This window comes from Panthera tigris, chromosome D1, assembly GCF_018350195.1.
Source record: "Panthera tigris isolate Pti1 chromosome D1, P.tigris_Pti1_mat1.1, whole genome shotgun sequence".
Lineage (NCBI taxonomy): Eukaryota > Metazoa > Chordata > Mammalia > Carnivora > Felidae > Panthera > Panthera tigris.
This window is the reverse complement of record NC_056669.1, coordinates 75,403,723-75,428,059: the sequence shown is the minus strand read 5'-3', so window position 1 is coordinate 75,428,059 and position 24,337 is coordinate 75,403,723. Positions and strand designations below refer to the sequence as shown.

General features: G+C 36.0%; 1 protein-coding gene across 2 annotated transcripts in view; it reads right to left on the bottom strand.

Annotated features, from left to right (window-relative positions):
- PRMT3 (protein arginine methyltransferase 3) overlaps window positions 1–24,337 on the bottom strand; it is a 137,927-nt gene that overhangs the window by 33,547 nt on the left and 80,043 nt on the right. For both annotated transcript variants that reach the window (XM_042957741.1, XM_042957742.1), the window contains exons 12-13: window positions 15,616–15,803; window positions 13,574–13,660 (exon numbers count right to left, since the gene is read on the bottom strand). In XM_042957741.1, coding sequence (XP_042813675.1) covers window positions 13,574–13,660; window positions 15,616–15,803 — 275 coding nt within the window. The remainder of the gene's footprint in view (window positions 1–13,573; window positions 13,661–15,615; window positions 15,804–24,337) is intronic.

Below are 24,337 nucleotides of genomic sequence, written 5' to 3'. Positions count from 1 at the left end.
GAGGAGGAAAAGAGAAAAAGAAATCAGACGGAACATGATGGTACAGCCTTTGGGGACAGCCAGGACATATCACTTATTAAATAAAGCAAAGGGTATTCTGTAATAGTTATGTCACTGTCTTTGCGATCTAGAAATTTAAAATGTGACTCTTTGTAAAACTGCAGGTAGAAAAGAAGAGATTTTGATTTGAGAAGCAGCTGATATGCATAAATGAAGCATTCTGAAGAAAGGCCTCATTTCTCCAATACCTTAGCCATTCTGGTATATGGACAGATTAGAGTTTTCATTGCATTACCTTTGCCTGTAAAGAAACCAGTCTTAGTGAGGTGGTACTTCTAGCCAGATTAATCATGCTTACTCAATCCTGATGGAAAAAGTAAATTCCATCTATCAATTCTCACAATCTGAAATCCCCCTTACCAAATGGATGTTAAAAATAGGGGCACCTGGGTGGCTCAGTCAGTTAAGTATCCCAAAGCATTAGGTGCTTTAGGATTTTTAGAATTTCTGAATGCCAATATTCACGATGGCTTCTGCCAGAGCACAAGTCAAAGGAAATCTGAACTGAGAAAGATTACTTCCTTGTAGGTTATTACTCCAGGGATAACTGCCTAAATCAAAGAGGAAAATACCTGGTCAAACTCATTTACTATCACAGTCTAATAATGCTAATTGGCAGCCTCTAAGATAAGTCCAAGGAGAACTCCCCTGACATGTCTAATCAAGAGTCCACTATTATTGATTATTTGATAAATAAACCATTCTTATGCTTATTGCTGTGCTTGAGATAACTATTTCAGTCCTGCTTGAGTGTGATTATTTCTCTCAGATTTATTCTGCCTCTTGGCATTAATGATTTCAAGCATGACCCTATTCCCATCTAGAATTAAATTATGATTGTAATACAGCTTAAGAATTTCAACACTCTACTCAAATTATATTTTAGAACAATATGATGTGCTAATCCTTTTATAATATAACTCAACTGGCAGATTTAAAATCACCGTTAATGAATTTTTTAAAATGCCAACTCAGAGGCACTATTTATTCCATGGCTTTCAAAGGAGGATCAAGCAGAGGAATTTCTATCCACTCTAAGGACAAGTTATTTTACTCAACTTCAGAGTTTTTTAATTTGTGGACTTTGGCATCCTCTTTGAGTAGGTTTAAATAATGTTTTAATACTGCAGGTGTTTCCTCTACTCAATGAACATACACCTCAAAGTTAATAAGAAGTGGGAAACGTGTCTTTTTAAAAAATTACGTTTTCTTGCACCTGGGTGGCTCAGTCGGTTAAGTGTCCAACTCTTGATTTCGGCTCAGGTCATGGTCTCACGGTCGTGAGATCAAGCCCAGCACATAGCTCCATGCTGGGTGTGGAGCCTGCTTATGATATTTTCCCTCTCTCTCCTCTGCCTCTCCCTTGTTCATGTGTGCTCGCTCTCTCTCTCAAAAAGAACAAAAAAATTTTTTCTTATGTTTTCAAGGAGAGAGTACAGAAATAGATAGAAAAGCAACTAAACACGGAAAATGAGTTGAAGAAATCCAGATTTTAAAAAGGCTAAAATCCTCTGGGGTCCAATTCAGAAGCCTAGACTCTGTGGTTGGGAAAGATGAAAGATAAGGGCAGGGGAGCAGAATCAAGTGAAAGTATCCAAAATTTTATAGGCAATGCGTAGGGTATACCTGGACTTATATCAAATCTAAACAATATTAGAACTAGATAGAATATGATACAACGCTTCCTTTTATAGGACAGTCCTACATTACGTACAGAATTAGTCACATAATGGGAAAATCTCAGGTAATTTAAATTACTTTGGAAAATGCTTAATAAAGTTTTATATTAGAGACTCACGTATATATCAACCCTCAGTAAGTTCAATACAACCAGTTCTCCTGGCAATGGCACAAATCACAATTTCTTTGGCTGGGCTCCAGAGGAAGTAGATGGCTTGTAATAGAGTGCCATGTTGTATTAAAACAAATACTTTTAGAGGTAAGAATCACATACACTCCACCAAGATGCTCATACTAGAGAAAGACTTGGAAGCTGATAATAACCGAAGAAATGGCAGATGTGTTTTCCACACTGTCCTCATTTGGAGGTACATGTTCACTAAATAAAATGGAAGGTAGAATCATCTGCGCCATTTAGACCATTATTTCTCTCTTGGGCTCTCTCTCTCTCTCTCTCTTTTTTTAACCTTAATAGTTTATTTGGATCAAGTTATATTTACACAAGCTGCTACTCCACTGGATTTGCTAAACAAACAAACTAAAAAACATTTTAGAGCCCATTAACTTCATGAAGTTGCACAAGTTAAAAAATAATACATCCTAAGTTCAAGAGCAATTTATGTAATTTTATAATTGCTTTTCAATGCTTTGTTAAACAGTGTCATTATATTTGAGGGATATTTTCAAAACATCTTCCCACAAAACATCCTTTGGTTCTATTCTCATCCATCATATCTGGACCAAGTGTGCCATAGGTCAGACCTGACAAGACAAGCCATAAATGAGTATCCCAATTCTCTACTGGATATCACTACTTGGATATCTTAAAGATATTTCAAATTCAACATATAATAATTGAGCTCCGATCCTCAACCTCTAACCCTGTTCTTCCAGTTTTCTTTGTCTTAAAAGAGAGTACCATCACTCTTCAAAATGTAAAAGGAAGAAACCTTGGAGTTACCACTGTCATCTCCTTTCCTCATCCTCCATTATCTATTCCATTCTCAAGTCCTGTCAATTTCACCTTCCAGATCACTCTTGAATAAGTCTACTTTTCTTCATCTCCAATAAAATTGTCTTTTGTAAAGCACTGCCATTTCTTGCCTGAGCTACCATAACAGCCTACTCACAGGTGTCTCACATCCATCTTGATCTCCATTTGTTCTCTATGTTCCAGCCATGATCTTTCCCAAGTGCCCTTCAGATACATCACTCTCTGCTAAAAAGCTTTGATTATTTCCCACTAGTCTAAGGAAAAGGCCCAATAGCACAAGGTGCTAATGACCCAGACAGCTCTCCACCCTCCCTAAATACCATGGTCTCCATGTTCCAGCCTGGGCTTCTTTCACCAGCCCTTTCATTCATTATGCTTCTGACACTACATGCCCTTCTTTTGGTTTCTCTTTTATAAACTTTTTAATTTAAATATTACATACATGCAAAAGATACAGACATTTAAAGCTAATGTAAGAATTATTTTCTATTCTGAAAAAAAGTTTTACTGAAGTACACAAGTATAAAATACACAACACACATGTATAAAAGTGAGCAAATCATTGTGATTTAGCTCAGCAGGCTTATACAAAGTGAGTACACTCAACCACTACTCAGACCAAGATACAGACCCCAGGGGGCGCCTGGGTGGCTCAGTTAGTTAAGTGTCCGACGTCAGTTCAGGTCATGATCTCACCGTTTGTGAGTCTGAGCCCCATGTTGGGTTCTGTGCTGGCAGCTCAGAGCCTGGAGCCTGCTTCGGATTCTGTGTCTCTGTCTCTCTCTGACCCTTCCCTACTTGTGCACAGTCTCTCTTTCTCTCTCAAAAATAACTAAACATTAAAAAAATTTTTTAAAGGAAAAAAAAGATACCCCAGACCTTTATCATCCTCTTTCCAATGATTAAGTACTCCCTACATTTTTATCACTACATTATTAGTTTAGCTTGTTTTACAAATTTAAATATTGAAACTTTTCTGTATCTGGCTTTTTCTTTCATGAAAAATTCATCCATGTTGTAATGTATAGTCAAGATCATCTTTTTTCATTGATGTATACTACTCCACAAATATACCACATTTTTTTATCCATTTTACTACTGACAATGTTTAGCTTGTTTTCAGTTTGGTATTATAATGAAGTATATATACTGCAATGGACACTTGTGTACATGTCTTTTGGTAAACATATGAGCACATCTCTAAGAGTGAAGACCTAAGAGTGAAATGGTTAAGCCATAGAATAAGCACCTGCTCAGCTTTGATAGCTGTAGCAAGGAGCTGAGATGTATGGAAACAATTGAGCACAGTGCCTTTGCCTCATCACTCTTATGCATTTCTTAGAATGCAGTCATTAGTGTGATTCTTTCTTTCTTTCTTGTTAATTTTTTTTTATTAGTTTTCTTTATTTTGAGAGGCAGAGAGAGACTGAGTGCGTGGGGGGGAGGGGCAGAGAGAGAGGGAGACACAGAATTGGAAGCAAGCTCCGGGCTCTGAGCTGTCAGCACAGAGCCCGATGCGGGGCCTGATCTCACGAACTGTGAGATCATGACCTGAGCTGAAGTCGGATGCTTAACCAACTGAGCCACCCAGGTGCCCCTAGTGTGATTCTTTAAAAACATCCATGTATGAAAATTTTCAAGCATATATACAATTGTAGAACCTCTGAGTACCTATCCTCTATATTCAAGCTACCAGTATTTGGCACATTTACTTCATCTATTCTTCCTCTATCTCCTTTTTTGCTGAGCTGTTTTTGAAACAAATGCCTGATAAGTCATTTCTCCCTTACATATGTACTTCAATTTATATCTCTGAAAAATATGGACATTTCTTATATAACTAGAATGCCCTTATTACACGTAACATAAGGTGAATTTAAATATGTTTCCCTCATTTATGCTTCGTAAACTGTTTTGGCTTATTATTATATTCCCAATGCCTTGTAGCTCTTAGCACATAATACTACTCAAAAATAGTTTCTGGGACTACGTGAAGAGATTTAAGTATCCTCACCACCATCTAAAACTAACTACAAAGGTTCAGGTTTCAGAGAAGAGTACCAAGTTCAGGACCATGCCTTAGATCATATGGTCATTTATATCAGGAGAAACCTAAAACTGACTGTAGAGATGGAACCACATAATTACAAATGTTCTCCCCCTGCACATAAAATTTACTTAATGAAGCCTATTAAAATATATACCAGATGTCCCACTAGAATCTATGATGCAAGTTCAAAACAAATCTTACTATTTCTAAGCAGCACAGATGTGTTTTAATAATTAGTTTCTCTAGCTGATTAGCTTTGCAAGGTCAAAATTAGGTCAATTTACACCTAAAAGTACTAAGAACTGATTTAAAACCCAAGAATGAGTTTGGAATTAGCAGGTTTCTACTGTCAGAGATTTTTCAAGAGCCTTGAAAGAAGATTTAAATACACGATTACAAAGAAATAGGTTCATCTAAAGTTTTTCTGTAAGCTATTAGAAAAATTTAAAGCTTAATTAAAAAGTAAAATAACAAAAGAGTACTATTCAGTAAGGAATCACTAAAGTTTGAATTTTAAACATTTTAAAGTTTTATTTAATAACACTTGCATTGATAGGGGTGCCTGGGTGGCTTAGTTGGTTAAGTGTCTGACTCTTGGTTTTGACTCAGGTCATGAACCCAGAGTTGTGGGCTTGAGCCCCACATTGGGTTCCACATTGAGCATGGAGCCTGCTTAAGATTCTCTTTCTCCCTCAGTCTCTCTCCCCTGTTTGCTCACTCACTCTTTATCAAAATAAAATTAAATTAAATTTAAAAAAGTTTTTAAAAATAACACTTGCATTAGCCTTAAAAACCTTTAACCCAGAGAAGAGAGCAGGAAAAGACCTCTCTGACCTCAGCCGCAGCAATCTCTTACTCAACACATCCTCAAAGGCAAAGGAATTAAAAGCAAAAATGAATTACTGGGACCTTATGAAGATAAAAAGCTTCTGCACAGCAAAGGAAACAACCAACAAAACTAAAAGGCAACCAACGGAATGGGAAAAGATATTTGCGAATGACATATCAGACAAAGGGCTAGTATCCAAAATCTATAAAGAGCTCACCAAACTCCACACCCGAGAAACAAATAACCCAGTGAAGAAATGGGCAGAAAACACGAATAGACACTTCTCTAAAGAAGACATCTGGATGGCCAACAGGCACATGAAAAGATGCTCAACGTCGCTCCTTATCAGGGAAATACAAATCAAAACCACACTCAGATATCACCTCATGCCAGTCAGAGTGGCCAAAATGAACAAATCAGGAGACTAGATGCTGGAGAGGATGCGGAGAAACGGGAACCCTCTTGCACTGTTGGTGGGAATGCAAATTGGTGCAGCCACTCTGGAAAACAGTGTGGAGGTTCCTCAGAAAATTAAAAATAGACCTACCCTATGACCCAGCAATAGCACTGCTAGGAATTTACCCAAGGGATTCAGGAGTACTGATGCATAGGGGCACTTGTACCCCAATGTTTAGAGCAGCACTCTCAACAATAGCCAAATTATGGAAAGAGCCTAAATGTCCATCAACTGATGAATGGATAAAGAAATTGTGGTTTATATACACAATGGAGTACTATATGGCAATGAGAAAGAACGAAATATGGCCCTTTGTAGCAACGTGGATGGAACTGGAGAGTGTGATGCTAAGTGAAATAAGCCATACAGAGAAAGACAGATACCATGTTTTCACTCTTATGTGGATCCGGAGAAACTTAACAGAAACCCGTGGGGGAGGGGAAGGAAAAACAAAAAAAAGAGGTTAGAGTGGGAGAGAGCCAAAGCATAAGAGACTCTTAAAAACTGAGAACAAACTGAGGGTTGATGGGGGGTGGGAGGGAGGGGAGGGTGGGTGATGGGTATTGAGGAGGGCACCTTTTGGGATGAGCACTGGGTGTTGTATGGAAACCAATTTGACAATAAATTTCATATATTGAAAAAAAAAAGTAAATAAATAAATAAATACAATTTGTATCCTAAAAAAACAACAACAAAAAAAACCCTTTAACCCAAAGACTTGTTTTGACTCCATTGAAAGCTAAATATCAGTGCCTCTTAAATATATCTTTCTACCATTTATCAAGTACTTCATTTAAAAAAAAAAAAGGGATAAAACCAAAATGAGAATTGGGAAGCAACACACGATTTATTTTTAGTTTATGAATTTGTTTATGTTCATTTTCTTTTCTTAACTTTCAAAACTCTTCAATATGTAGGCCCAGATTTTCCAGACGGCTTTTAAAAACAACACATACTTTTGTTTCTACTTAGGATTTAGAGGTTTGCAAAAGATCCTCACTATGACATAACAATAACAAAAAAAATGCATTGGCAAAGCTAAATCATCATATTTTTCATTAACCATCGAAGAGCCGTGGATGCAAAGAAGTCTAGGTAAACTATTTTCAGAGAGGAATGAGCCAGCTCTCCCTCCTAGCTGAGGAGAGAGAAGCAGTGGCTTTCATACCTAATGGCATTTACCCAATGCTAGGCCCTGGGTGGGAAAAGGAGCAAAAATACCAGAGGCACAGCAACTTAGCTGGGACAAGGGGAACCCAAGCAATTTTAATGGGCGGGTCTGAGCTAGCATGGTGCACTAGAAACTGGAAGCCTGAAAGGCAGAGCTAGCAAACCAAGAAGGTGGATGAAGCTGGTGGTGGTGCTGCAAAGCTGGCAGAGGTTTTCTTGCAATGCCTGGATCACAAAGCCAAAATCATATGCAACCACACAATTCACTGTCACCATTAACATGATATTACCATTCAACTCTCTGCTATTCCAGAAACTCTTGCCCAGGAAGACGAGGTTGTTTCAGGCACCTCAAGAAAACCTGTTTATATGAACAACAGACCTTTCAACTAATCCTGAGAGCAAATACCCTCTTCTTAGGAAGAGGAGGCTCAACTAGACTTTATTCTTCAAGATTCACTTTGAAACTCACCTCTCACTGGGTCTACCAATTCTTAGCAAGGCCATGAGCCATGCCAAATCCATGTCAGGACCTTTCCTCTCCCTGGTAAACCCCTTGCTCTGCATTGAGAGATCCACTGCAAATCAGATTTCTCAAACCTTATAAATATCCTGACTTTGTCTTCCTCCCTAAACTCAGCTGTATTTCGATGGCCTTCCCAGGAAGTTCGTGAGAGGAAGGGGGCCTGATCCTGTGCCCAAGACTTTGGAAATTAACTGCAGTGATACCCAGCCCTAACCAAGCTCAATTCCAGATTAGATGAAAGGATCAGCCCCACCCAACAATCCTAGCTGCCAGACAGAGGTAAGTGGAAGACCTTCTAGAAGAAAATATTACCTATCTTAGTCTGTATTGTCCTTTCCTATAGTGGCTACCACAAAATATAAAATTATGAAATATAAGAAGAAACAGCAAAATGTGACCCATAATCAAAAGAAAAAAAAAGCCACAGAAGTAGAATCACAGTTGGCTCAGGGAAGTAGCAAATGGACCTTAAAAGAATGATTATAAGTATGTGAAGGAAACATATCAACTGTATCAAATATCAATAGCAACATATCAATCTTTACATGTCAAAGATTTATGTGAGTACGTAACCTGAAAAAATCATCCTAAATTTTTCATTTTTAAAGTAAACAACTCATTTGTATACAAAAGGCAGGATGAAAAGTCATTTAATGTATAACTAGGGTTATGAAAAAGGATGCTTGGCTGTAACTTTAAGGAGCTTATAAAGACAGATGCCAGTATAAATGCTGCTGGGATACGAGGGAGAGAATATTACACAATTACAAAAATGACATTAAAAATAAACTAGAACTCACAACATAAACCATATTAGTTCTAAATTGTATGGCCTTAAACCATTTGCTTTTGAACACTTACACACTTTCCATAAAATTACGGGCCTTATTGTTTATTTACTACAAGGTTAGGCATGCTGCTATGATAGAAAGTCAGTTGCTAACTAAAGTTTATATCCCATCATAAAAGCAAAGGCAATGTGACCTAAACTGTCAATAATATCATGATACATAAAAAATGCTCAGAAAATTGCTATGTATGTGCTACTAGCATTCAGTGGAAAATTATCCTGTAACCAAGACCCAAGACATTGACATATGAATATCGTATCATGTTAAATTCCCCCCAAAACACAGAAACCGGTTTCTTAATGCAAAACACTACATTAAAACTGCTATCAAATTTCTTCTGTGGTATGTGTATGTGCCTGTGTGTGTTGGTGGTGAAGACCACAAAGAAAAGATGTTTTCTATTAAGGGTTCTAAGAAACTTGAGAAAGCCATCTAAAAACACTATCAGTCTACAGCACACATGCTTTTGAAATTAAATGCAAAGGGGGTGTTCTTAGCATCTTGTTAGTTTGAAAAATCCAATTTCCTCTAATATTTTAATTAGGCTACAATTTTGGAATCTCATTAGAAATACATGGTTATGCATTTATTTAAAATGGGCTTAACTACTCGGAGAGATCATCCATCTTACTTTCTAGCTATGCATTCAAGTTTTAAGCCCAAGAAAAGAAGTATGTATTACATTTGAAGGTTTGTACTTAGCAGTATAAAACCAGATAAATTTTTCTTCATTCTATCTAAAAAAGCCACACCTCTTCCCTCCCCAAAGTAACTCTTTCCATCTTTTTTGCCAGGCATCGCTTTTCTTTAGTATTTTCACTAACTCTTCTTATAATATAAAGGAGAAACAAAGTTCCAATTAGGCACGCATCCTTTTTAATACCTTTGTTATGGATTATTCCCAAGTAACCAGGCGAATAATCTATCTATTCAAAAGTAGCCTTAGAGACTAAGCTTGCATAATAGCTCCAGATGGTTGGTAGCAAAAGAGTATAAGGAGCTGGCACCACCTCAAAGAACAGAAGATAGTTGGAGTAGATATGGATGGATAGTTGGGACTCTACAAATAATGAAAACGTAATAAAGGCACCACAGGCCACAAAACCTTACTCGTGCCAGGCTCGTGTTAGGATAAGCATGCTGGGAAGGCAGGAAAGTTCCCAAGAAATGTAGATGCTTGACCAAATAACGATACATTTATTCTGAAAGAGTGAAGAAAAAATTTCCGAAGATCTACTTTTTCTCTGCAGCAAAGAGGACGATGGGATATGTGACTTATTTTATCATATAAATCTGTCAGCCCTATCTCTGAGGAAGAGTGCATTTTGATCACACTCTCCTTCTCTCTCCCTTCCAAGAACTGCTAGACTACAGGCCGAGAATCACATTTTTCATATCTGTTTTATATGCAACACGGTTCAGATTTTACAGATCTGTTTCAAATGCAACATGCTACCTGGAATGCTTCCACATCTGGAATATCTCATTCCTAAGTTTCTTTATGTTAATAGTTTGTACAATCCCACCAAGGTGGTCTTCTGGGGTCAAGATATTTCAAAAGCAAAACATAGTGATTTATTTTTCTCCATCCATAAAATAGGAATATTAGTACCCACCTCAAATGGTTATTAGGAAGACCAAATGAAATAATGTTTTTAAAGTGATTAGCACATTGCCTGACATGCGAGTGTTCAAGGACTTAGACATTATCACCTAGACAGTTTATATTGACTAATTATTTGACAGAATAATCTCAGCAGGGTTAACACTGAGTAAGTACTAGAATTTATATGTTTGGTACCTGGCATGCATCTAATACATATCATTTGAAACTATACATTCCTCTCAAGGTGAATTACAAACTATGTTTTCAGCAGTGACCAGACATATACAAGTCCACTCCAATCTTCTGCCACTTTCTCATTTCCAGACTTTTACATTAAAATCATTCAGGCAAGTTGGAAATAAAAATATAAATCTAAAAGGTTCTTTACAGATATAAGAGAACAGTTTATTTTTTATTCATTTTTCTTATGGAACACTGTACAGGAACAAATGCAGCAAATACTTATTTGATATATTCCTTAATACAAAAGTTTTGATTACAATCTTTGTGTTAAACAGACTTTACCAGCTTTTTTTCATGTTTTATTTCTATTTTACTCTTTTAAATATACAGAATAAAACAAAGATAATTAACAGATACATACAAGTTCTTCCAACATAAAGTTTCTTGTACTCTATGGCAAATAATAGGAATAGAAAATAATTCTATATATGCATTGTGAAACTCTTTCTGTAGCATTAACACTACTGCAGCTAAAACTACTTTCTAAGGCTTTTTAATTGCTAGGGTACAACATGACCTATGTGTAGCCAAACAGATATGTTGACTGAAGATCTGTAAGGAGGAACTGGACAGCATGAGTTGGGCCGGGGGCACAGGAACAAGGATGATAGTGAAGAGTTTTATTCACCTGGGATTGACAGTGGTGGCTACCACTTACTGAGTGGGCCAGGGGCACTAGGGCTTACAGGGCCTGAAGTGGCGAGGGCAGCTTTGTAGCAGGCTAATTCTCAGATGTGGTTTCAGAGTATTTTCTACTGAGGCACCTGGGTGGCTCAGTCGGTTAAGCATCTGGCTCTTGGTTTTGGCTCAGGTCATGATCTTACAGTGGTTCAGGAGTTCAAGCCCCTGTAACGAGCCCTGCTCTGGAGCCTACCTAGGATTTGCAAGATCTCCCTCTCTTGCCCTGCTTGTGCATGTGCACACGCTCTCTCTCTCTGTCTCTCAAAATAAACAAACATAAAAAAAGAGTATTTTCTAGAAGTTCAAAATACAGTCTATTCCTTTACCTCTTCCAATGTGTCTGAGAACGATGTTATTTAACTCTTTAGTAAATCCCCTTCTGCTTTAACGAGTGATTTGGACTTTGTTGTCTGAAACTAAGAACCCTGACCAATAACCCCAAAAATAGAGAACATTTTAAAAAACTCAATAAACTCATCTGTCTACCTAATGTTAAAAAATATGCACAACTGAAAACAGCTTTTGAGGTCTTCACTACAGTTTTACATTTGCTCTACTTTGATTCATGCAAAGGACACTGAAAGTAGATTTGAAATAATATTATTTAATAATATTGGTAATATGGCATTTTCTATCTACGAATTCCTTTACAGATAGATCAAATGTCATTAATCTAGAGGTCTTTTTTTTTCTTTTTTTTAACTCTCACGGATCACTAACATCAAAACACAGGGTAAATCTAAGAGTTAAAGCCCTTAGCCTATAATTTCAATTGACCAAATCATTTTAGTTACTAAAACGGACAATTAGAAAATCTGAGAGAAATGAATGAGAAGAATGAAATTTTGTTTTTATCAGTTAAATGAATATAATGATTGCCCCAAATCATAAATCTGTAATCTAGATATTTACCTTTTAAAATTGTAAAACCAACTTTAACAAAAAGAATTCCTCAAAACATCAAAGCACACTGTTAAACTCATTTGGATGTAAAATAATTATTGGATCAAAATAAACTGAGACAATTTTTAAAAAGCCGTAAAATATTTTATGTGTCAATGGTTCAAAAAATCAGGTTTAAGAGTCAAAGTTAACATAACTATAATCTGTTTCACACAGTTCCTAACTATACAGTTTTCAGTGAATTTTTGTTTTGACAGACAGAGAACGAGTGGGGGAGTGGCAGACAAAGAGGGAGACAGAGGATCCAAAGCAGGCTCTGCACTGACAGCAGAGAGCCCAATGTGGGGCTCGAACTCACGAGCCGTGAGGTCATGATCTGAGCTGAAGTTGGATGCTTAACTGACTAAGCCCCACAGGAGCCCCCAAAATTTTAATTTTGTATAGGTATGATTAATATTTCAAAACCTATATAATTTTTTAAATAATATATCAATATCGCCTATGTGAATTCATACTTTTTTTTTTTTAACATTTATTTATTTTTGAGACAGAGAGAGACACAGCATGAACGGGGGAGGGGCAGAGAGAGAGGGAGACACAGAATTGGAAGCAAGCTCCAGGCTCTGAGCCATCAGCCCAGAGCCCGACGCGGGGCTCGAACTCGCGGACCGCGAGACCATGACCTGAGCTGAAGTCGGACGCTTAACCGACTGAGCCACCCAGGCGCCCCCAATTCATACTTTTTAAAGTAAAGGCCCACATTTTATTAATATTCTGAGTCTCCTGGAAAAAACAAATACTGTTATCTTAGTATTAACATACATTTACAAATTATTTAAGAAAAATATTTATATATTTTAATAACCCTTCTGGTTACTTTTTAGGTGCTTCTACATAGATTAACTCATTAATCTGTTTAATTAGTTTTTAAGATAGAAATTATTACCATCTTTCTTAAAGCAGTTGATTAGTCTGAGGTATAGATTACTTAGGTAATTTAAATAAAGTAACAAACTAGTGAGTGGCAGAACCAAATGTGCATCCATATTTGTCTAACTTTTCTAATGCCCATACTTGTTCTGTTACACCATGATGCTTCTTTAAGGAAAGATAAATCATCAGTTTATTATGTCTCACACAGGAATATAAAATATTATACCAAATAAACGTATTTTACTTCCATCTACATGGAGTGTTAAAAGAGTTATTAAGAGTTGTATGACATGAACTTCTGTCTATGAAGATAAAGATGCGTGTTCTCAATTAGTTACATGAGAGGCAATAAAGAAGAGTCTATAAAAAAATCATTATGCAAACATGACTTTCTCCTCTGAACTAAACTAACTTTTTTGAAGTCTACTGACCTATCAAAACAGATCTGTTCAATAGCCTAACAAAGGCAAAGATAGACTGTCAAAGGCAATAGTCTTTTCCATTTATCACAAGTCTGGTAATTAATTCATTAGCCTGACAATCAACTGTACTGCTAGTGAAATTTGTGAGAGTAGAATGAAATAGCTTACCGTGCACATGGATGTCTTTGTAATTTTCAGGGTAAAATCCGAAGAAAACTCCAAAGCTGAGACAGAGGTTGTATGGCAATCTATTTGCTACCCGTTAAAAAAGAGTAGAGGGAAGAATTTACTAAAATCGTGAAAACAAAACCAAAAACAAACAGGTAAATATTACTTCTTTTTTATGCAAAAAGAATTACTGTAAACAGATGTTTTGCAAGGTTTAATCATTCACACCTCACTTCTGGGATTGTTTGCAAATTTAAGGGCTACTAGCACTATCATTTAGTTAATTTTTATTTAAACCAAATTAGTATTTTTAGTTAGACTTCTTGTAAGAATACTATATATCAAATCATGGCTCTGATAGTTTTTCTAAGATACATTCAAATACTTTCAAATACAAATTTTTCCCTGTGCTCCAACTAAAATCATTTTGTATACAACCAGTGGTACACATTTGCTATAAATTATGCATGATAAGAGTCAACATTTTCATAGGAAATGCCAACTTGAAAACATATGGTAATGAAAAGGATAAGGTGTTTTAGAATTCTATTTTGTAATTGGATTTGAAGTTTGTTAGATATTAGGAAAAACGGTAACAGTTATAACCAACGAGCCAAACCAATTATGAAGGTTCCACTCAGGAAAAAAATGGCCAAAGAACCTCATGTTCCTGTTCTGCCCTAGTTCAAGCCCTTCTTCACTTGACTATGGGGAGCGGACGGAGACAAGCCAGGGCAGGGAAACCAGAAGGGATGCTGTGGAGGCCTGACTTGCCATGAGCAGATTATGACACAGCATACACCATGCACAGGACTATATACTTGAGGCATTACCCTCTTTAAGAGAGCTTCAGAAAATTTAAAAGAAGTTACAGTTTGGTTGCCTGTTACTTGTAGAGGACTGTGGAACAGGGAACAAAATATATTTACCTAAACAAATAAATGATTGATGTTTAAAAAACAAAGAGAAAGGGTATGTGTACCTTTTAAACACCTTTGTTTTCAGTCTAAAGACTTGTATTTCAACTATTTATTCATAGTAGTCTTTGGCATTAAACAGAGAGATCACTGGAGACAAAAATTAGCCCCTCCCCCTAACAACTCTCCTTTTTGCTGCTTAGCCTTGAGGCTGAGTTGGCTATAACTGTACACTCCTACCCTGAACCAAAAAATCCAAATAAATCTCTTACTATCAGCGTACCACAGCATTGAACAATCCTATAATCATTAGCCAGGCTATAGTTTTTTTTCTTAAAAGCTGAAAGCAATTTTAATCAGCTTGCTCTTGTTGAGAAACTTTACATGGTTATTACTCTATGCCAACTTTAAATATTTTACCTATTAAGAAAATTAACAAATATTTACTGAATATCCATTTTATGCAGAGAACAATTATTGATGCTATGAAAGTAACAGTGTGACTATGAAAAGCAGACAATGTTCTGAACCTAAAACTGAACTATATTCATTTATATCTAATTGAAGCAATATGACTTTTCACTGAAAATTTACTGTTTAACCCATGTAAATTTGACACAGCAAAATTCACAATAAAACTAGAGACTGACACTGTGAATAATAAGATTTTAAAACAGAAAAGGAATTAACCGAGAAATCTGAAGACAGTTGGACTTTAGTTTCATAGGCAAATTCACTGTTATTACTTAATCTGAAAAAGTGGAAGAAACGTGAATGTGGGAAGTTAAACTGTATAGAATATATGATATGAATGAATAATCTGGCTGTAAATGAGAAACCAGAATAAGGCCAGGGAGGTGGTAATGAAGCAGAAATGACTTTTTGTCTGTAAGCCCCTCAGTATAAGGAATTTCAATACAAACAGAAGTGATCCCAAAGGCTGATATAATCAACTGGTAAATATTATAACCTCAAGGTACATTAGACTGATTAATATAGGAAGAATAATCATAGTTTTTAAGGTCCAAACATAATATCAATATATTAATTTCGAATACTGAACTCATAAATGGAAACTAATAAAAACGGCAAGTCTGTTAAAATAAAATTGGTAAAAACACCTACCTTAATACTACAAGCATCGGAAATAATAGTCATTGGATCTAAAACTTCCACGACAGCTTCTGGAATAACTGCTTTCTTCATACAGGACATGTTGAAGCCATAAACATTATCCCAGAAAGCAATTCTGTCAGCATGTTTATTCATATCACTTACTGCCACGAGGCTAATAGTGCAAATATCAGGGTACACTGTAACAGATAAAATACCCAACAATTTACCATTATCTCCCTTTATGGCAAGATATACTTTAAAAGGCTAAGTATAAACACCAAAATCATCAGTATGAATTATTAGCAATTGATAACTAGCGGTGGGGTATTAACATAGGTGTAGATCAGGGAAAAGAACCAAGTTCCATCTTGTAATCTCTAAAAAAAAAATTCTGTTATGGTAATGGCAAAATTAAAATAAGGTTCCTATTACAATAATTAAAACAAGATAGCAGAATTAAATAAACATGAAAAGAACAAATTTATTAACATTAAACTTACAATATGCCTACTTTAAAAAGATACTAAATCTTTATACATTACTCTGAAACATACAGAGACATCATTTAAAAATATATGGGGCATGTAAAAAACATTATGATGGAATTTGACAGTTGTACAGAAGACCAGTTTATATTAACCTCTCTTATTTATTAAAAAAGGAAATATTTATGAGCATCAAGAATGTGCCAGATAAGTTATTCTAATTTATAGACTGTGGATCCATGTCCATGTCCCTACTATCAAGAAACTTATATTTAGACAATTTTGATAAATAAATGGACAATTATTCATGATGTAATAAATACTAAGAAAGGGGAAGTATAAGGTACTGGGGAAGCTCACAGCAAAAATAGTTAATTCATATTTGGCTATCGCAGGGGTGCAGGGATATTATGTAAAATAAGAACTGAAAACCACATAAGTTAGGAGTGGGGGTGGGAAGCAGTGTTCTAGGTACAGCAGGCAGTGTGCATATAGGGTCACAATTAATATATGCTCTAGTTTAAGAGAAAGAGATATAAGGCTACAAAGATAACAAGGGAGCAAAGAAAACATGGCTGGATAAACCATGTTAGTAAAATGGATTTTATCCTAAGAATAATGACAAGCCTGTGAAAAATTTTACATAGGGTAGCAACTTGAGCAGATGTTGGTTTTGGAAAAGCCAGATGGAATATAATGTGGGGAATGAATGGAGGTGCAAGATTAAGACAGAGACAGAATAAGAGATAGTTGTAATAGCCCAGGCGATCTGAAGTAAGAGTGACAACTGTGGGAATGGAAAGGGGTAGATACATACAGCTGACCCTTGAACAACAAGGGTTTGAACTGCGCGGATCCACTTCCACATGGTTTTTTTTTGATAAATACAGTATTGTAGTGTAAATGTGTTTTCTCTTTCTTATGATTTTATTAATAACATTTTCTTTTCTCTACCTTATTTTATTGTAAGAATACAGTATATAATACACATATCACACAAAACACATGTTAATCGACTATATTATTGGCAAGGCTTCCATCAACAGTAGGCTATGAATAGTTAAGTTCTGGGGGAGTCAAAAGTTACACAGATTTTTGACTACACAGGGGGTGGGGCAGTTAATGCCCCTCACTCCAACATTGTTCAAGGGATCAATTGCATATTCAAGGGATATTTAGGAGGAAGAGCTCACAGGTTTTTAGTTTTAGCAGCTAGGCAGATTGTAGTAGTAACCATTAAATTAGTGAATAAATAAGGTCAGATTCAAGAGGAATATGAAAGTCCAACGCTATGGGACAAATGGGTAAAAGTATCCAATAAGCAATTGAATAGATGGGCCTGAAATTCAAGAGATGATCTGGGTTCAAGATATAAATTTGGGACCATCATCATATAAAGCGAAGTGTAAGTTATGCGAGCTCATGAGGTCATCTAGCGAGAGTACATGATACATACCAGAATTTAAGGTACGTATAGAAGAAAAGGAGACTGGTAATAAACAGCTGAGAAGCTGGGGCCACTGAAGTAGGAAGAAAACCAAGAGAGTAAGTGTTAAGAGAGGGGAGGGAAGAGAGTAATTCAGGAAGAAACTCTCTTCCAAGAGTTAAAAAGTCTGTATAACACCAAATTTAAAAAATAATATTGATTTGATTTTTTCTCTGATAAGTAAATAACAAAGTTAACTTTGTCCTTCAAGTAAGATTCAGGGGATTCATGAATTAAAATATAAATCACATTTTCTTATATCAATAAACTGAAAGCAAGTACGTATGTAGCAAAGAAATGCACAAAAATAATTTCATGATTATTAACCAGCCTTCGGATTTGAACAGCAGAGAAATAACCCTTCCCTTCCCCTAAATTTTGTTTCTATCCACAGACTTAGGAATTTATTATTCAATGACAGCAGCATTAAATTATCTTCCAAATAAAGCCCATGATAAGATCTGTTGGCATCAAAGCAACTGCTCCTTTCAAGCCTGACGTGAGACATCCAGACAAAATACTTGGTGCTATGTCACTGCGAAGTTTCTCAAGTCATCCGCAAGGGGGCATGGGAGTTAGATGTGACAGCTGACTGGGCTCGAGCTGACTGCTGTGTAAGGTGAGTTACTTCTACTCTCCTCCTTCACAGACATGGTGAGCCTCTTGACTGGGTTTAAATTCCTGATAATACAAATTCTTCAAAGAATGTGACTTTTTGTTGAATATGCTGAACCAGTAAGACTATCAGCTACGTGGAAGTATGTTTACTTTCTCAAACCAGGTCCTTATATGAGAAACAATGAAGAGTTCAAATTTTACAGCAACTTTAGATATTTGGCAACTTCTTTAGATATCCTTTGGTGGACTTAATACGACAATCATACAAGTTTCCCACATTTTGCCCTGTAATTTTATACTTAAAGAGGAATATAATAAGGGCACAGATCAGGGATCAGCAAACATTTTCTATAAAGTAACTATTTCAGGTTCTGTGGGCCATATGGTCTTTGTTGAAACTATTCACCTCTGCTGCTATACTGTGAAAGCAGCCCCAGATAATATGTAAATAAACGAGCTTGGCTATGTTCCAATAAAACTTTATCTACAAAAACAGGCAGCAGGCCAGATATGGATACCACTGATATAGACGTGGGAGAAATGGATGAGGGAGGTCATTATCAGGGCCACCATATTGTAAACCTTCAGGGAGTGCCATTCACACTATAGTCTATGGGAAACTGAATAGCCTTTGGAGTCGTGCAGTGCACAGACATTCAAATTACTTACTACAGCCCACAGAGTTCTTCTATTTCAGATATTATTAAAATCTTAGTGAAAAAATTTAAAATATCATAAGTCTCTATATCAAGGCTGGCAAATTGTGGCTCATGGGTCAAATTCAACCCCTTGGCTGTTTTTGTAAACAGTTTAATGGAATAGTGCCACCCTCATTTATTGCCCTATGGTCTATGGCTACACTGTGTTCTAGTAGCAAAGTTGAGTAGTTGAGACAGTGACTGTATGGCTTACAAAGCTGAAAATATATTATCTGGCCTTTTGTAGAAAAGTTTGCTGTCCTCAGGCTCTGTATCAAGCAATAGGATATACTAGCAATACTACTCAGAAGTAAGGATAACTTTTTCATAAGGAAAAACTAGAATTTACCCCAATAAACTTGCAAATGTTTAAAAAAATATTTTGGTACTAAGAAGAAGTAAAGAGAAATATGATTTTACTTTTTCTAGTATTGAGGTATATTTTTCAAGCTAATTATATTTCACAAAGGTACAGAAAAAATGTTTTTTGTATTTGTTAGCATTTGGAAATGAAATTATTTTTAATCTTTGTTAGTAAGAGCTATGAATATTCATAAAGGACCTGTAATCAATGTTATAGGTCAATCTAGTTCCATATCCACCTCCTCACAGCTGTCTAAAATTTTGGGCCACCTGCCAGAATCCTGACTAACCCTTTACCTTCACATCCTGACCCATTTGTCATTTGATTTTTGTCAGATAGAAGCATAATTGAATAATTACTCCTTCTTGTAGGTGAAATTAACAAAGTGCTGATTGGACAAAGCACCCTCTTACCAGACCATTTATAAATTCATGGCTTTGACATCTGTGTCCTTCTCGATTCACTGCCCAGAATTCATTTGTCACTAGAACAGCTCACATGGTGAACAGATAAAGATGGGAATCCTTTATCCCTTAGAAATGCCTCAAAAACTTTGGGACACTAAAGGATAAGACTGAGATGCGTAAAGAAACAATTCCTAGTAAGCACTGGCATCACTGCATATATATTAAAACCAGAGAGTAAAAAGGTTTAGAAGGATAATAAGTCAAAAATAAACTATTCTTTTCACAATATACATCAACAACATGGAGAAAGATTTTAGTAAACTAATGGTCAATGACAAAATGATTGATATCCATCAAGGGACGTATACTACTAAGTTACTAAATGAGCAAATATCCTGGAGTTGAGTAAGCTTAGAAATAAATTTCTAATTTATATAATATGGATATCTACATCCTAGCTTAGCTAGGCTAAAATGTAGCTGCAATATGCATTGAAAAATTATGTACTGAAAAAAGTAGAAAACGGTACTACTGTAGTATCACTGGACAAAAGAAAAGTAACTAATGTGAAAAACACAGATCTGAAGAGGAGGAAGTAGTGTATTATGGAAATACTAAAGGAAACCTCCAAACACTATGAACCATGGTCAGTGGCTGATTATGCTGAGATAAGCTATGTGAAAATCAAGTCTGAATAGTATGACGCCCAAATTCATTTTGAAACTTTTATAAGGTATAAACCTAACACTAACTTCATTTTACTAGCTATAGCTCATTTTACTATAAATCTACAGTTTACCAGATGTAACTCAGGAGAATTCACCTTTATTGAGCAACTACTTCATTAGAAGCATCTCATTTAGACTTTTGTCTGATTCTTTAAAGCTAGATCATAATCTTCATTTTACAGATAAGAAAAGTAAAGTTCCAAGGGGTAAAGTAATTTGCCCAAATTACTGGTCTTAATCAGCTAACTAGATAACAAGTCATCTGACAAAGGTGGGTCAATTTATGGTCTGACTGCAAGATCTATATGCTTTCCATTATGCATGATGCTACATTTTATGCTTTTCAAATGGAAGAAAGGGAAAGAGGAACCCTATTTTCCTTAGGTAAATGGGTACTAGTTGGAAGAGAAAGAGGAAGGAGAAAGGAGTTGAGAAAGATTGGAGATTAATAAAATTTCAGGGCAAAGTGAAGAAAACGGAAACATTCAGCTTTACTTATTCGAGCTGAGTTAAGGAAGGAGATCATGGGGCAAAAAGAAACACTAAAAAGGAAAGCAAACAAGTAGAAATGAGGGAACAGTGAATAAGCTGTACAGTTCAGCTTTCCACATACAGAAGGAAATATAAGGAAGATAAAGCAGCAAATCTGGACTTTGTAACAGAAGCAATTTCTTAATTTCTTATTAGCATAGGTTAGGTTTCCAATGCAAATTCCAATGCAAAACCTTCAAGACAGATCTATTGTGGACCAATATATATTTATGTATCTGCCACTCTATTTTGCTGCCCCCTTGTAAACTATTTGTGAAATTCTCTATGTTACAAGGCAGGGCCAGCTTTACCCTACAGAAGCTGAAAACGACAGAAGCTTGCTTTCCCTCTCTCCCTTGCAGGTTAGGCATGCACACATGACCTACGTCCACTAATGATAAGCACCTAAAGTTCTGGCTACTTTTCAGAGGCAGCAATGCCTTCTGTTGGTAAGATCAGCAATGTAATATGTCAGCTAGTGCCCAGTATCAGGGGAGTGGTATCACTTCTAAACCAGTCCTGTAACATAATTTTGGACATTACTCCTGGCTGCATAACCTTCCAGCCTGGTTTTCTAGTTCTCATAAAAACTTAGTAACCTACCCTACCTAGCCTTTTAATAAAGTCCTTCCTTCTCTGTTGAATAGCCAGGGTAGATTTCTATTTCTTCCAACAATACCTTTGATTGATAGAAAGGAAAATGTATATTTTAAATAAATTTTTAAAACAAGACTTTCCTCCTACTTTTTGGTTCAGAAGCATCTGGATGTGGGGCCTGAACATCCATATTTTTAACAAAAAGACCCCAGTGACGGTGATGGTCTGTCAAGAAGAGAAAACAGTGAGTTTGGAACTGGCTGCCTTAGTAATTGCGCATCGTACTGGATGCAATCCTCAACTCCCTAATGTTGATAATTACAACTCAAAGATGTATATTCTGAAGAACCCCATAAGAAATGTGAATTTAGTCCTGTGAGGGGGAAAAATCTTTCATTTTGCTTGTAATAAAAGGAAATGAAAACATTTTTTCTAGTAATATGGAAGAAGATATCTCCTTTGATGAGCCCCTAACATTTCTATGCAACAATTATGATTTTACAAAACTATTACCAGTTTTGAGGAAGTTTCAAATAAATGAATTATTTCTATGTGCTCCTATCAGACCACAATTTTAGTCTGACCCATTCCTGAGAATGTCAACCCTGATTAATGGTGAAGGTGGAGACTGGTAGGCTTCTGGGCTGAAATTTACGCTTTTTGTAATTAGTAAATACTGTGTGGGGAGGTTCTTTGAAAATAGGTAAATATTCCAATCTTAATCAAACTTTCAGATTATTTATTTATTTGTATCTCAATAAACTTGTTTCCTATTTTATTCAAAGAGTTATGGCACCCCACCCTGCCCCCCAAATTTAAGGTAGAAAGTATGGAATGGTAGAAGTAAAAAACTGTCTCTACTTGCAAACAACGTGAATGGTCACATAGAAAAACTTAAGGAATTTATTAAACAACTACTAGAACTATCATGTAAACTTAGCAAGGTCATAGGATACAAGGTTAATAAACGAAAGTCAATTGTATTTTTATACTTGCGGTAGCCAACTGAAAAATGAAATTTTAAAAATTTCCACTTGTAAGAATGACAAAAAATTTTAAATACCTAAGAATAAACTTAACAGAAGATGTGCAAGATCTCTATATTGCAAATTAGAAAATATTGCCAAGAGAAATTAAAGACTTAGAAGAAACAAAAGGTATATTGTGTTTATGGTTTCAAAGATTCAACACTGTTAAGATGCTGATTATTCTCAAGTTGATCTATTCATTTAAGCCAATCCTACCACAATGCTAGCAATCTCTTTAAAATTGACAGACTGACAGATTCAAATTGATAAGATTCTAAAATTTAGTTTTAGGGGAGCCTGGGTGGTGCAGTTGGTTAAGCGTCCGACACTTAGTTTCAGTTCAGGTCATGATCTCACTCATGGTTTGTGAGCTTGAGCCCTGTGTTAGGCTCTGTGCTGACAGCATGGAGCCTTCCTGGGATTCTCTCTCTCCCTCTCTCTCTGCCCTTCCCCAGCTCGCTCTCTCTGTCTCTGTCTCTCTCTCAAAATAAATAAAAACTTTAAAAATATATATTAAAAATAAAATAAAATTTTTTAAACACACACACACACACACACACACACACACACACACACACTACCACATTGCCAAAACAAATTACAGTAATTAAGATAGCATGCTAATTGGTGGAAAGAGAGACTTACAGATTAAATGAACAGAATACAAAAACATACCCACATATATATGGCCAATTAATTTTCTACAAAGATGCTAAGCAACTTATGGGAAAGGATAGTCATTTCAACAAAGAAATGACTAGAAAATATTAACATCCATCCTTACTGTGTACCATACAGAAAGATTATTTTGAAATGAATCATAGACCTAAACGTGAAAAGTTGTAACTTCAAGAAAAACACAGGAATATTCTATGCAAAAAGACAAAGATTTCTTATATTGGATATTTTTCTTAATATGACAAGAGACTGAGCACATGTTTAAAGGAGTCAACTGTATTTCCTTTTCTGGGAGCTGCCATTCAATTCTTTGCCCAACTTTTTTTTTTTTAATGTTTATTCATGTTTTGAGAGACAGAGACAGAGACAGAGCATGAGCGGGAGAGGGGCAGAGAGAGGAAGAAACAGAATCCAAAGCAGGCTCCAGGCTCTGAGCTTCTTGAACCCACGAACCACAAGATCATGACCTGAGCCAAAGTTGGATGCTTAACCAAATGAGCCACCCATGTGTCCCTGCCCAACTTTCTATCCAGTCTGTGGTCAGACCAATTTTTTCAGTTTGTACCTTCTTTTGTAACTTTCCATATGGCATATGCTGCCACTTAGAAATTTATTTATTTAGATATAGCCAAATTTATCAATTTCTCTTTCAATACACGCATCTGAATGAAGTTCTTATTTAGAAAGCCTCTCTCCCCAAGTTTATAAAGAAATAATATGCCTATGTCTCCTAGTATTTTTATCCTTTCTTTTTTGCACTTAACCTTGACTCATTTAATATTTACAGTGTGTGACTTTTTGTGTAGATTTATTACTTTATAATTAATTGTGTGGATTAAACATTACTTTTTCATTTTTTCTTTTTTTTTTTTTTTTAACACAGAGGGCTACCCAACTCTCTCAACATAATTTACTACAGTAAACTATTTCCTTAATTATATGAGATGCCATATATTGCTGGATTTATACCAGGATTCTCAATTCTGTTCAACTTATCTGTCCATTCAAGAATGAAATAAGGGGCGCCTGGGTGGCTCAGTCAGTTGAATGTCCGACTTCAGCTCAGGTCATGATCTCACGGTTCGTGAGTTCGAGCCCCGCGTCGGGCTCT